At 68.3% G+C, this 13,963-nt stretch overlaps 1 protein-coding gene across 1 annotated transcript in view; it reads right to left on the bottom strand.

Moving 5' to 3' along the window:
* The window catches only part of BAHCC1 (BAH domain and coiled-coil containing 1), a 70,748-nt gene that overhangs the window by 11,594 nt on the left and 45,191 nt on the right, over nucleotides 1-13,963 (bottom strand). The window contains 10 exon segments of the mRNA XM_075014315.1: nucleotides 165-279; nucleotides 3,821-3,949; nucleotides 4,264-4,400; nucleotides 4,616-4,791; nucleotides 9,107-9,859; nucleotides 10,493-10,853; nucleotides 11,845-12,038; nucleotides 12,159-12,317; nucleotides 12,408-12,601; nucleotides 13,158-13,242. Coding sequence (XP_074870416.1) covers nucleotides 165-279; nucleotides 3,821-3,949; nucleotides 4,264-4,400; nucleotides 4,616-4,791; nucleotides 9,107-9,859; nucleotides 10,493-10,853; nucleotides 11,845-12,038; nucleotides 12,159-12,317; nucleotides 12,408-12,601; nucleotides 13,158-13,242 — 2,303 coding nt within the window.

Below are 13,963 nucleotides of genomic sequence, written 5' to 3' on the forward strand. Positions count from 1 at the left end.
CAACCCCCTTCCAGCCTGGGGCAAGTGAGCTAAGGATGGAGTGAGCAGGGGCGGGGCCTCACAGGAGGGGTGGGGCCTCATGGGAGGGGGAGGGGCCTCATGGGAGGGGGCGGGGCAGGGCTCACTCCCCTGCTTCCCCCAGTCAGCCAGGCAGCGCTGCTCACCTGGGCGCCCTTGAGGCTGCTGTAGGCCACCTCGGCGATCCTGCTGCGCTTCGTCTTGGGCTCGCCGGCACCTCGCAGCTCCGCACACAGCAGGGACAGGCTGGTCTTCACGGCCCTGCGGGGGACGGGGTGCGATGGCCCTCAGTGCCCCAGGCGCTGAGCCGCTGCCAGGTGGGCGCTGCCCCGAGGGCCCAGAGCCCACCCCCCAGCCTGCTGGGAACTCTGCCCTGTCACTGCCCCCGCCTCCCCCGGCATGGCCACGACCCCTGCCCCCCTCCCCAGCCCTGCCCTGCTGTCCACATAGCGGACGCCGGAGCCTCAGCTGCCCGCCAGCCTCCACCAGCGGGGCCAGACCCCGGCCCCCATGACACCCAGCTGGCAGCTGTGAGCAGCCCCAGGGGGCAGGGAGGGCTTTGCCCCCGCCCGGCCCCTCTCTGCAGCACCACAGCATGCAGCTGCTGGGGCCCGCTCCCTGCTGGGCACAGAACCAGAGTAGGTCCAAACTTCCGCCCTGGCCAGGGCACCGCTGCTCCTCTCCGGGCGCCCTGTGCCTCAGTTTCCCCCCGTATAACGTTTCTCTGTACCCTGCCTGGCAACGGGGAATCTCAACCCGGGGTGGGGCTTTGCATCCCTGGGGGAGGGGCTGCATGGGCCCTGCGAAGCGTCACCGCCCCCCACCCTGCGCCCTCTTCCCTTTCCCAGCCGGGGCGTTATTGCGGGCGCCAGGCTGCACTGGGACCCCCCCAGCAGTGAGCACAGTGCAGGCTGCAGCTGGGGCAGCCCCCGCCCTGCCCCGTGCATCTGCTCCCTGGCAGGCGCCGGGGAGGGGGGGCTCCTATCCCTGGGACATTCCTGGGCTGTCCTGCCTTCCTGTCACATTCCTTGGGGAGCTGAGAGGCGGCTGCTGCCGGAGCTAATTAATGCGGGGGGGGGGGTGTCCGTGGACAATCGCCTCTTTCACTGACAAGGCACCGGCGGCCCCAGCTGTCATGGCGCTTTATGGGCACGGGGCTGGCATGGGGCGATCGCTCCCACGTGCGGCTGGCCCGTTTGCCAGAGGTGTAGCGCTCCGGGCCGCCAGTGGCAGGGGGTGGGGGACGGCCAGCCCCGACTGGAGAGGCACTGGCACTGCTGCCCGGGACGCGGGAGGGGACGGGTATGAGCGGCGAATCGCCCAGGTCTGTACAGCACCGGGGAGCCAGGCCAGGCCTGGGAACAGCAGCTGGGCACAAGCGGGAGGGGAGAGGAGTCAGGTCACAGCCGGAGCTGGGGCTCCCAAGACCTCAGCTGGCATGGGGAGGTGGAGGCGACACAGGACGTCCCGGCCCTGCCCCCACAGTGCGATCAGCAGGGCAGTCCCTGGGCCCCAGGCACACACCAGACACCATGGCCAGGGCTACGCCCTGCCCGCTCTGCAGGCACCAGCCCGCGGCAGCCGCCCCATGAGCTGTGGGAGACTCCCCGACCGGTCCCGGACGGGGCTTGTTTCCTCCCCCTGCTCACTCCTTCCCAGGGGCGCAGCCCCTCTGTCTGGGGCACCTCCCTGCCCGTGGTCTGGCACCGGGATCCCTACTGAGCCCCTGGCTGCGGGGAAGCTGACTTCACTCCCCGTCCCCTCGGCAGCGCCTGCTGGCACAGCTGGGGCAGGGAGGCAGCCTCAGCCAGCCACCAGGAGTTCAGGCAGGAGAGGAGGGAGGGACGTTTGCAGCTCCCATAGCCTGAGAGGGGGGTCCTGCCGCCCAAGGCCGGGGCTTTGCCTTTGGGCGGCACCTGCTCCGATAGCCCCACGCCTCGGGAGCTCCCGGGGGAGGAATGTCGGGCAGGATGGCGGCCAAAGAGGGGCAGGGCCCAGGGGAGCGAGGCTGTGAGCCACGCGTGGGCCAGGGTGTGGCTGTGCGGACAGGCATGTGCAGGGGGTCAGAAGCAGCGTGTTAGCCGGGGAGCGGGCCTCACCGCGATGGGCACACAGATGCATCCGTGCGAGGACAAGCCAGGCAGGGAAGCTGCAGGACCCCCTCTCAGGCTATGGGAGCTGCAAACGTCCCTCCCTCCTCTCCTACCTGAATTGCTGGTGGCTGGCTGGGGTACGCGTGGCGCGAATGAACTGGTTTGTGTGGGGGTAGGGTGTGCAGGAGCAGCTTTGAGCAAGCGCGTGAATGAGTGGCAGGGCCGTGCCGGGGCGAGCGGCACAGGCCCACTTGACTCTTTTGCCAGGCAAGCAGACACGCTTGTGATTCCGGCCTGCATGCAGCTGGGAAGGGATTTCCAGGTTTGCCCGTCCCCTGGCCCTGGCCCCACCGTGGCATCATCCGCCCTGCCAGAGCGCCGGCAGCTCAGGCAGCCCCGGCCCGGATTCTCATGCACGGCTGGTGGTGCCACGTGGGGGCTGGCCCCGTGCTCCTCATGCTGGTCGAGGGTGACGGGAAGCTGCAGAGCTCTGAGGACGGGGGGGCTGGGGGGAAAGGGGGATTTCTCCACTGGTGTCTGTCTACACTGGGTGGGGAACAGCAAACACAACTGTACAAAGACCCCAGGAGAATCCCCCCGCCCCAGCCATATGGTTGAGCCATGTTGCAACCCTCCGCCAACACTACCGATTTTTTCTGTCTAACCTTCACTCCGTTTGCTAATGTTTTGTGACATAAAACCTCGAGATTAATTTTTTTCCTCTGTCTTAATTGAAGGCCCCATTTAGTGCAGATTTAACTATTATTACCAAATCATCGGGATTGATGCACTGCGAACACGCACTCCAATCATGTTTGGACTAGCTCGGAGGATTTATGCAAATAGGCCTGCCGGGAGAGGCAATTTGTAGCCGAGAAGGACAATTATACAGGGCCCGGGAGTGCGGGAATGACTGTGCCGGGCGGCTAATGGATAATAATAAAGCGCCGGCAGCAATGAACAGCGCTGCAGCGTGACCAATGACTTTATACAGCGCAGATAAAGAGGCTTTTATGCAACACTGCTTTCCCTTGCGCGGGGGGGAGGTCCCCGGAACTGCGCGGGCGAGTTGGAACCGCTCCGGCAGCGGCGGGATCGGGGGGAGCACTGCGTGCAGCGGGAGGAGGAACCAGCCCTGCACCCGGCCGCTCCCTGGGCACGCTCGGCACCGAGGCGTTCCTGTAACTGCTCTGGCGGGTGCACGGAGCAGCAGGTTCGTAGTCCCTGAGGAGGCCCCCGCACACACAGGCCAGTGCACGGTGCTTGGTGGCCGCAAGGTCTCTCAGCCCTGCTTGGCTCTGAACGGGCCGGAGCCTGTCAGCCCTGGGACAGCCAAGCAGGGGTCCCCTGAGCAGTGCTCGAACCTGTCCCTCCATGTGGAATAAATTTTGTTCCATGCACCAAGGCACAGGCAGAGGTGCACCACCAACCAAAACACGCTGCTGGCTGCGGGTGCTTTGCCACTCAGCTGGACAGCCCTGACTCTCCCGGGGCTGCCACCCCCACGCTCAGCTTGCAAGGAACGCTGCTCCCGAGTCCGTCTGCCACCCCAGAGAGGGGGATGAGCCTCCCCCCACCAACAAGTGCAGCAGACGTCTGGAGCCAGAGCCTGGGGCTTGCTGTGGACGTGTGACCCCAGAGACAGGCCCCCACTGCTGGCCCAGCCCCATGACCCCTCTGCCGACAGCAGCGCGCTCAGCCTCGCTCACTTGACTTTCCTGCCGTCGGCCCTGCTGAGCGCGCTGCTCTGCCTCAGGGTGCTGAGTGTGCTGGAGTGCTTCCGCTTCCTTGGCCGCCCTGGGCCGCGCCGCGCCGGGCTCCGCGAGCTCTCGTCATGCCTGCGGGCAGCAGCCAAAGCCACAGTGAGGCCTCCTGCCTGCCACCCTCCCGGGCTCAGCCTGGGCTGCTGCGCCTTCTCCAACGACTGGCTTGGGGGAAGCAGGCTAAGAACCGCCTCAAACTCATCACCCCAGTGACTCTTCACCCGCCGCGTTTCCCTGCCGCTGTTACAAGCTCCACCTGGGGCAGCTGTTCTGACACCCCCAGGACACGGCAGAGGCCACCGGGGCTCCCTCCTCTTCCCTTTGTGGCGGATTTTCCGCCCCCTGCACCAGCGCCTCCCCCCCGGGCCTGGCGCCGCAGTGGGACATACTCGTGGTCGTGCCGGCGCTGCAGCTTCACCAGCTCCCGCTGCTTCTCCTTGTAGCGGCGCTGCAGCTCCGCCAGACGCACCCTCATCTCCACCTCCTGCGTGTCCAGCTGCTCGATGGCCGCCTTCAGGGGGCAGACCTGGGGGCAGGCCCAGCGTCAGCGCAGGGAGGAGAGCCACGAACGCACCCCTGGAGCCTGCAGAGCTGGGGGCGCCGGGGAAAGCAGCCAGCAGCACCGTGCAACCCCACTGCTAGGGGTGGGCCGCCCCACCCTACTCCAGTTTCCACCGCTCCGGAGGGGCTGTGGGAGAGCACAGGGGGCCTTTCCCGGGGGGCAGTGAGGCTGCCACTCACAGGCTTGGCTTTGGGGGTCCAGCTGTACGTCCGCCGCAGGCTCCGTGCGCGGGAGGGCCGGGGGGCCGCCAGGGGGCTGAGGCAGGGTGGGCTGCGCTCCTCGTTGGCCACCTCCAGCAGGGCCGCAATGGTGGCCAGGCTCCGCAGGTTCACGGCTGCCACGTCCTCGTCCTCCCCTGCATGGAGCAGAGTGGTCAGGGGAGGTGCAGGCTCCCCGCCCCTCCCCAGGGGCGGCCCGTGGGGCTCGGGGCCTCACCGCTCCCACTGTGCTGCTCCCAGGCCCCATCCCGGGGGCTGCACCTCCCCCCCTCTCCGAGCGCCCCAGGGAACCCAGCCGGCTCCGTGCTGGGGGAGCTGCATGGGCTGGGGGGATCCCTCTGGCGGCAGAGAGCAGAACTGGCTCGGCCCTGTCCCAGCCTTGGGCAGGAGGGCGCTGGCATGGGAGGTGGCAGGGCAGGATGCAGGGAGGGAGCGATTCCAGCATCCCAGCCCCATGCCCCCAGAGACAGGAAGGCACCAGTCTGCACTGGGCCACTGCGCCCCACTGGCCACCCTGACACCCCATGCATCCTCCTGGCCCCAGTGCCAACCCCACACTGCAACTGCCCCACCCCAGAGTGAACCTCACACTGCAACCGCCAGCCCAGTGCCAACCTCACACTGCAACCGCCAGCCCAGTGCCAACCCCACACTGCAACTGCCCCACCCGCTGCCCACCCTACACTGCAACTGCCCCACTCCAGTGTCAACCCCACACTGCAACCGCCAGCCCAGTGCCAACCCCACACTGCAACTGCCCCACCCAGTGCCAACCCTACACTGCAACTGCCCCACCCCAGTGTCAACCCCACACTGCAACTGCCAGCCCAGTGCCAACCCCACACTGCAACTGCCCCACCCAGTGCCAACCCTACACTGCAACTGCCCCACCCCAGTGTCAACCCCACACTGCAACCGCCAGCCCAGTGCCAACCCCACACTGCAACTGCCCCACCCAGTGCCAAACCTACACTGCAACTGCCCCACCCCAGTGTCAACCCCACACTGCAACTGCCAGCCCAGTGCCAACCCCACACTGCAACTGCCCCACCCAGTGCCAACCCTACACTGCAACTGCCCCACCCCAGTGTCAACCCCACACTGCAACCGCCAGCCCAGTGCCAACCCCACACTGCAACTGCCCCACCCCAGAGTGAACCTCACACTGCAACCGCCAGCCCAGTGCCAACCCCACACTGCAACTGCCCCACCCGCTGCCCACCCTACACTGCAACTGCCCCACTCCAGTGTCAACCCCACACTGCAACCGCCAGCCCAGTGCCAACCCCACACTGCAACTGCCCCACCCAGTGCCAACCCTACACTGCAACTGCCCCACCCCAGTGTCAACCCCACACTGCAACTGCCAGCCCAGTGCCAACCCCACACTGCAACTGCCCCACCCAGTGCCAACCCTACACTGCAACTGCCCCACCCCAGTGTCAACCCCACACTGCAACCGCCAGCCCAGTGCCAACCCCACACTGCAACTGCCCCACCCAGTGCCAAACCTACACTGCAACTGCCCCACCCCAGTGTCAACCCCACACTGCAACTGCCAGCCCAGTGCCAACCCCACACTGCAACTGCCCCACCCAGTGCCAACCCTACACTGCAACTGCCCCACCCCAGTGTCAACCCCACACTGCAACCGCCAGCCCAGTGCCAACCCCACACTGCAACCACCCCACCCCAGTGCCCACCCCACACTGCAACCGCCAGCCCAGTGCCAACCCCACACTGCAACCGCCCCACCCCAGTGCCCACCCCACACTGCAACCGCCAGCCCAGTGCCAACCCCACACTGCAACTGTCCCACTCCAGTGCCAACCCCACACTGCAACCGCCCCACCCCAGAGTCAACCCCACACTGCAACTGCCAGCGCAGTACCAATCCCACACTGCAACTGCCCCACCCGCTGCCAACCCTACACTGCAACTGCCCCACCCCAGTGCCAACCCCACACTGCAACTGCCAGCCCAGTGCCAACCCCACACTGCAACTGCCCCACCCCAGTGTCAACCCCACACTGCAACTGCTAGCCCAGTGCCAACCCCACACCGCAACTGCCCCACCCGCTGCCAACCCTACACTGCAACTGCCCCACCCCAGTGTCAACCCCACACTGCAACCGCCAGCCCAGTGCCAACCCCACACTGCAACTGCCCCACCCCAGAGTGAACCTCACACTGCAACCGCCAGCCCAGTGCCAACCCCACATTGCAACTGCCCCACCCGCTGCCAACCCTACACTGCAACTGCCCCACCCCAGTGTCAACCCCACACTGCAACCGCCAGCCCAGTGTCAACCCCACACTGCAACTGCCAGCCCAGTGCCAACCCCACACTGCAACTGCCCCACCCAGTGCCAACCCTACACTGCAACTGCCCCACCCCAGTGTCAACCCCACACTGCAACTGCCAGCCCAGTGCCAACCCCACACCGCAACTGCCCCACCCGCTGCCAACCCTACACTGCAACTGCCCCACCCCAGTGTCAACCCCACACTGCAACCGCCAGCCCAGTGCCAACCCCACACTGCAACCACCCCACCCCAGTGCCCACCCCACACTGCAACCGCCAGCCCAGTGCCAACCCCACACTGCAACTGTCCCACTCCAGTGCCAACCCCACACTGCAACCGCCCCACCCCAGAGTCAACCCCACACTGCAACTGCCAGCGCAGTACCAATCCCACACTGCAACTGCCCCACCCCAGTGTCAACCCCATACTGCAACCGCCAGCCCAGTGCCAACCCCATACTACAACCGACAGTCCAGTGCCAACCCCACACTGCAACCGCCCCACCCGGTGCCAACCCTACACTGCAACCGCCCCACCCCAGTGCGAATCCCACACTGCAGCCGCCAGCCCAGTGCCAACCATACACTGCAACTGCCCCACCCGCTGCCAACCCTACAACCCTGCAACTGCCCCACCCCAGTGTCAACCCCACACTGCAACCGCCAGCCCAGTGCCCACCCCACACTGCAACTGCCCCACCCCAGAGTCAACCCCACACTGCAACCGCCAGCCCAGTACCAACCTCACACTGCAACCACCCCACCCCAGAGTCAACCCCACACAGCAACCGCCAGCCCAGTGTCAACCCCACACTGCAACCGCCAGCGCAGTGCCAACCCCACACTGCAACTGCCCCACCCCAGTGTCAACCCCACACTGCAACCGCCAGCCCAATGCCAACCCCACACTGCAACCACCCCACCCCAGTGCCAACCCCACACTGCAACTGCCCCATGCCAGTGCCAACCCCACACTGCAACCACCCCACCCCAGGGCCAACCCCACACTGCAGCCACCGCCCAATGCTGACATGTGATGTTATTGGATTTTAAGCTGAACATGCAAACTATTGCAACCACCCCTGAGGTTTGCACTAAATCTTGTGCCAGGTGGGTCAAGGGAGGTGTCTATTGAAATCTGGTGACTCGCCGAGCCTGTTTGTGCTGCTCAGATGCTTGTTCCGTTTTTACATGGGGAGTTTTAAGCACTGCTCTAGGTGGGCATTTGAGAGTTTAGTTTCTTGGAGGCTGCCCCTGGAGACGTGGCACCGACTGCGGGCAGTGCCTAGCCGGGGAAGATGTACTCGACAAAGGGCCTTCTCAGGTGCCAGCCAACATGTGAGGGGTTTGGCTGTGAGGTGCAGCCCAGCACAGAGGCAATGGCTGACACCTGCTTCCACCCAGCCAGAACACGGAGCTCCCTCCCCATGGGCAAGGGGGTAAGGGGGCCCTGAGGTTCCTCTGTCTTTGTCTCCACTCCAGCTCATCGCTTCAGGAGCATCTCTGCTCTGAACCGAGCGCGGAAGGATGGCTCACTCGGCCTAAGAGCAGACAGGCTCCAGGGACTTTAAAGCCAGTACCATATTCCACCTCTGCTGCCAGCCTGCGCCAAGGCCTGGCTGGGGCGTGGGACCCGGTCACTTTCACCACTTTATGCTCATCCTTTTCTGTCCTTCCTTTGTCACTAAACCCTTTGGTGTTAGCTCTGAGGGCCCAGCCCGGCTGCTCGCTGGGGCCAGGTCTGAGGTAGTCGCTGCCCTGGGGCTGGGGCTGGGCCTTTGGAGTGGGAAGAAGCTGTGGGGATGGGGTGCGATGGGTTTTCAGAACCTCCCACTAGCGCACGGAGGGCCGGGCTTGGCCCCAGGGAGGCTGGAGCGCTGGGGGGGATTGCTTGTGCGACGTGCTGGCCAGTGCGGCGACAGAAGGGCCTGGTGTGGTGCCCGACAGTGGGGGACCCCCAGTCCCCGTTTTAAGCCATTTGCCCTGACTTGGCTCCCAGGGCTGGGCCCAGAAAAGCTCCAGTATCACACCCCACCCGCAGCCGCCCCGATTCCATCCCCACACTGCCCAGGCCGCGGGCTGGGCACCCAGTTACAGCCCAGGAGTGAGTGGCACTGCCCAGGCTGTGCCCAGGGCTGCTCCTTACCTGGCCCGGTGGCGTCACACCGCTGCCGCTGCAGCTCCAGGTCGGCCAGCTCGCTGAGCAGGGCAATGCCCGGAAGGGCTGAGCCGCATGGGCAGAGCGAGGGGGGAGCCGCTGGGAGGGGGCTGCAGGCGGGGCTCAGGGCCGGGAGGTCCCCCAAGTCGATGCCCGCGATGATCAGTGCATCCAGCCCGCTCAGGCCCTCCCGTGGGAGGCTGAGGGAGTCGCCCTCCTGCTCCTCTTCACAGCTGGCCTCCTCTTCCTCCTCCTCCTCCTCTGCGCCCTTCAGGGCTGGGGGGCTGGGCCCTGGCAGTGCCCCCAGGAGCTGTGCTGCCCCTGGCAGCTCCTCCAGGCCCTGGCTCTCCTCCGCAGCTCCCTGAGCTGATGCTGAGCCGGGCGTCCCCAGCACGGGGCTGTAGGGCGCCTCACCCAGCCCCTCTGCTGCCCCGAGCAGCTCCCCGGAGGCCAGCCCCGGGGCATGGAGGAGGTGGTGGTGGCGGAGATGCTGCCCCATGGAAGCCGGGGCCGTGGGCTCGGCCATGACGCCCTCGGGCGCCCGCCCGGGCTCCTCCAGCAGCGCAGTGGCGGTGGCACAGGGCGGCTGCTCGGCGGGGGGGAACGTCCGAGATTGCTCCGGCTCGGCGGCCGGGGACAGGCTCTGCATAGTGTCGGGGTCAGCCGGCTCGGCGGCGGGCACGGCCAGCGGTGAGGGGTAGCCCATGCTGACAGCGGGGTAGCGGTATCCGGGCGGGAGGTCTGTGGAGCCAGACAGTGGGATCAGTGGTGGGAGGGGCCCGCAGGCCCCACAGCCCTGGGCCAGCCTCATCCCAGCCCAGGGCCCGGACACTGTTCGGACACCCACTGTCCTCCGGGAGCCTGGGCACTCCCTGCCGGGTGCTGGTCAGGGAGGCCCCACAGCCCTGGGCCAGCCTCACCACAGCCCCGGGGCCTGCCTGCTGGTCAGCGGCACTGGGGAACCCTGGCCCTGAGCTGCCAGGGGCCCAGGAACACATGTAACAGACCCACATGTCTGTGCCTGTACCTGCCCTGCCACACCGTGGGGGCCGTGGGATGGGTCGGTAGCCCACGACGGCTCAGGCCCCTTGGGTGGGCCAGGCCATCCGCTGGAGCCCTGCACCCCCGCTTACCTAGGGCTGGGTCAGCCCCGGACGGGCCGCACAGGGCGCTCAGGCCCACGCACCCCCAGCTTCTCTCCCGACTGCCACCCCCCTCCCGCAGGCCCCATGGGGAGCCAGGGCCCCCCAGCACCCCACCCTGCCCCCAGGGATCCAGAGCTGCCAGCACCTCCCCTGTCCCACGGCCAGCCCCGGGGGGCCCTGGCACCCCCCCACCTCCAAGTCCCCCCACCCCCAGCGGCCTGCTCCCCACCTGGCTCCAGCGACTTGGGGTAGCCCCGGGCCGGCTGCCCCTCCACCCGCTTGTCTTCCGCCTGGTGGCCCTTGGAGCTGGGCGCAGGGCCGGGGCTGGCGGACGGGGAGCGCGGGGCCAGGGCCGAGCTGGGCGCCGGGCAGACGGGTAAAGTGCAGGGGGCGGCAGGGTGCGCCGAGGGGCATTTCGAGGGGTGCCGCAGGGCAGGCGAGTGGCAGCAGGGCGAGAGCTTGGCAGGGCAGGGGGCCGGCGAGGACAGGCCCTGGCTGGGGGGCGTTAAGGCAACGGCTTTGTGGTTCGGCTTGAGGGGCTTCTCGGGGCCTGGCTCCTCCAGCTCAGCTGTCTGCTCCTCTGCCTTCCGCTGCAGGGCAAGGACACGCGTCACCCCACTGCCCAGCCCAGAACAGCCCAGCCCCACTGCCTAGCCACGTGGTCCAGCCCCACCGCCCAGCCCAGAACAGCCCAGCCCTACCGCCCAGCCCAGAACAGCCCAGCCCCACAGCCCAGCCCAGAACAGCCCAGCCCTACCGCCCAGCCCAGCCCCACCGCCCAGCCCAGAACAGCCCAGCCCTACCGCCCAGCCCCATGGTCCAGCCCCACAGCCCAGCCCAGAACAGCCCAGCCCTACCGCCCAGCCCCATGGTCCAGCCCTGCCTGAAACAGGTCCCCCCACAGCCCGGCTCAGACCAACCCAGCCCCACGGCCCAGCCCAGAACAGCCCAGCCCCACCGCCCAGCCACATGGTCCAGTCCCACAGCCCAGCCCCGCCCCACGGCCCAGCCGGAAACAGCTCAGCCCCACGGCTCAACCCGAAACAGCCCAGCCCCACGACCCAGCCCAGAACAGCCCAGCCCCACCGCCTAGCCACGTGGTCCAGCCCCACCGCCCAGCCCAGAACAGCCCAGCCCCACCGCCTAGCCACATGGTCCAGCCCCACAGCCCAGCCCCGCCCCACGGCCCAGCCTGAAACAGCCCAGCCCCACGGCCCAGCCCAGAACAGCCCAGCCTCACCGCCCAGCCCCATGGTCCAGCCCTGCCCGAAACAGGTCCCCCCACAGCCTGGCTCAGACCAACCCAGCCCCACGGCCCAGCCTGAAACACGTCCAAGCAGGGCCCAGGCCCACAGCCCGGTCCTGGAACAGACCAGCCCCACGGCCCCCCCACGGCCCAGCCCCACAGCTCAGCCCTGCACAGGTCACCCCACAGCCCAGGCCGGAGCAGACCGGCCCCACGGCCCAGCCCGACACCCATCCCAGAGTGATCACATGGCCCCAAGCCAGCTGCCCCAGGTCTGGCAGGGGCAGATCCCTGCACCCCTCCTCTGGAGCCCCCACCCCAGCCCCCGGCCCCACCTGGATCTGCGACTGCCTCTGCAGCTCCAGGGCCTGGGCTGCCCGCTGCTGCTGCTGCAGGGCGTACAGCTCCTGCTGCCGGAGGAACTGGGCGCGCGAGTAGACCGGGAGCTGCCCTGCGTGCTGCAGGTGGGAGCTGGGGCCCCGGCCTGGGTACATGGGCGGCCACAGTGACGCCTGGTCCATCACGTCGGCTGCCGGGAGAGAACGGGGCTCAGCTCTGCCGGCCGACCCCCGGGGAAGGGGCCGCCCAGCCCAGGCAGGCAGGCGAGGGGCCTGGGGAACGGGGCAGCACCTCTGGGGGCCGTCCTTACCCAGCGCGTGCGGGGCACCATGGGCCGGCGGCTCCGTGGGCAGGATGACCAGCTGCGCGGGGGGCTCCTGCGGCAGGGGGAACACGGACTGCATGGTGCTGGGCATGGAGGCGGGGAAGCCGGGCGGCAGGTTCTGGTGCAGGGCCGGGTGGCTGATGCCTGGGGAGGGAAGAGAGGGTCATGGGAGCCCCAGCCCAGCTGCCCCTGCTCGGGGCCGGCAGATGGCCAGGCTCTGGCCCTGGCACTGACCATACGAGGGGCCCCCCATCCAGAGGGAGGGGCTGCGCGTCCGGGGCAGCCAGTGCGCGTGGGCGCCAGGGTCCCCTCCCAACTGGCTGGCCTGGAGGGGGGAGCTGCTGGCGATCATGAGGTGGGGGCCGAGGTCGCCCGGGCAGCTGTTGGATGGGTGGATCCTGGCAAAGTCCACGAGGTCCTTGTTATCCCTGCAAAGGAGAGAAGAGCATGAGGGGCCCCCCCCGGAGCCAGGCCCTGCGCCCCCACCATGCCCACTGCTGTGCAGAGTTGAGGTGCCAGGGACAGTGCGGGCACTGGGGGCCCAGGGGCAGCACCCAGCAAGGTCCCAGCCATGCACCACAAGGGCAGCTGCCACCTGGAGTCACGTGGGCGCCAGGCAGGGCCCAGGGAGGCTCTCCCCCTGCCACAGCGACAGCCGGTGCCCAAGGCCAGGCCTACAGCAGCGCCAGGAGCGGACCCCAGGTATCCTGGTGCCCAGCGGGCTCTGCGCCTGGCTCGGGGACGGCTGCTGTCTCCCCACTCCCCACAGTGCAGATGGGCCCTAAGCCGGGGGTGCTGAGCACTGCTGGGCCCCAGCAAGAGCGGCCAGTGCTCGGCGCCATTCAGGATGGGGCCCTGGCCACGCTCTGGCTCCCAGCCCGAGCCCCACTCCAGTGAGGCCCCCCAGAGCAGCAGAGGCCCAGGGCAGAGGGACGCCGGGGGTGGGGTGGGGGTGGGGATCCTGCCAGGGTGCTGGGTCCTTACTGGAGGAGAAGCTCTCGGCCTGCGATGCCCAGCCGCTCCTCACCCACCTCCAGGTCGATGACGTGCATGGGGCGTGTGGTGCCAGCTGCCAGCCGCCCGCGGGAGAGACCAGAGAGAGACAGGTGAGGGCAGGAGCTGCAGCATCCCCTGGCTCCCTGGGCTCGGCAGGGGGCACCAGACAGGGCTCAGCCTGCCCCAGCCTGGGCTCATCTTGCCCCCGGCACGGCCTGAACTCTCAGTGTAGGGCTATGGGGCTGCAGGAGAGGCCAAGGGTGCGTCTGAGGGGCAGGCCAGGGACGGGGCTGTGGGTCACAGTGAGGGACATGGCTGGGACGGGGCTGTGGGTCGCAGCAAGGGGTAGGCAGGGCAGGGCTGGGACGGGGCCGTGGGTCACAGCGAGGGGCAGGGCAGGGCTGGGACAGGGCCATGGGTAGCAGCGAGGAGCAGGGCAGGGCTGGGGGCTGCGGGTGGGGATGGGGCCTGCGCTGACCGGCAGAGCTGTGGCGGGGGCTGCGGGTGGGGATGGGGCTCGCGGGGGCTGCGGGTGGGGATGGGGCCCGTGCTGACCAGTGGAGCTGTGTCAGGGGCTGCGGGTGGGGACGGGGGCCTGTGCTGACCGGCAGAGCTGTGGCGGGGGCTGCGGGTGGGGACGGGGGCCTGCACTGACCGGCGGAGCTGTGGCGGGGGCTGCGGGTGGGGATGGGGCTTGCGGGGGCTGCGGGTGGGGATGGGGCCCGTGCTGACCAGTGGAGCTGTGTCGGGGGCTGCGGGTGGGGACGGGGGCCTGCGCTGACCAGCGGAGCTGT

The sequence above is a fragment of the Carettochelys insculpta genome, chromosome 20, assembly GCF_033958435.1.
Source record: "Carettochelys insculpta isolate YL-2023 chromosome 20, ASM3395843v1, whole genome shotgun sequence".
NCBI classification, from domain to species: Eukaryota; Metazoa; Chordata; order Testudines; family Carettochelyidae; genus Carettochelys; species Carettochelys insculpta.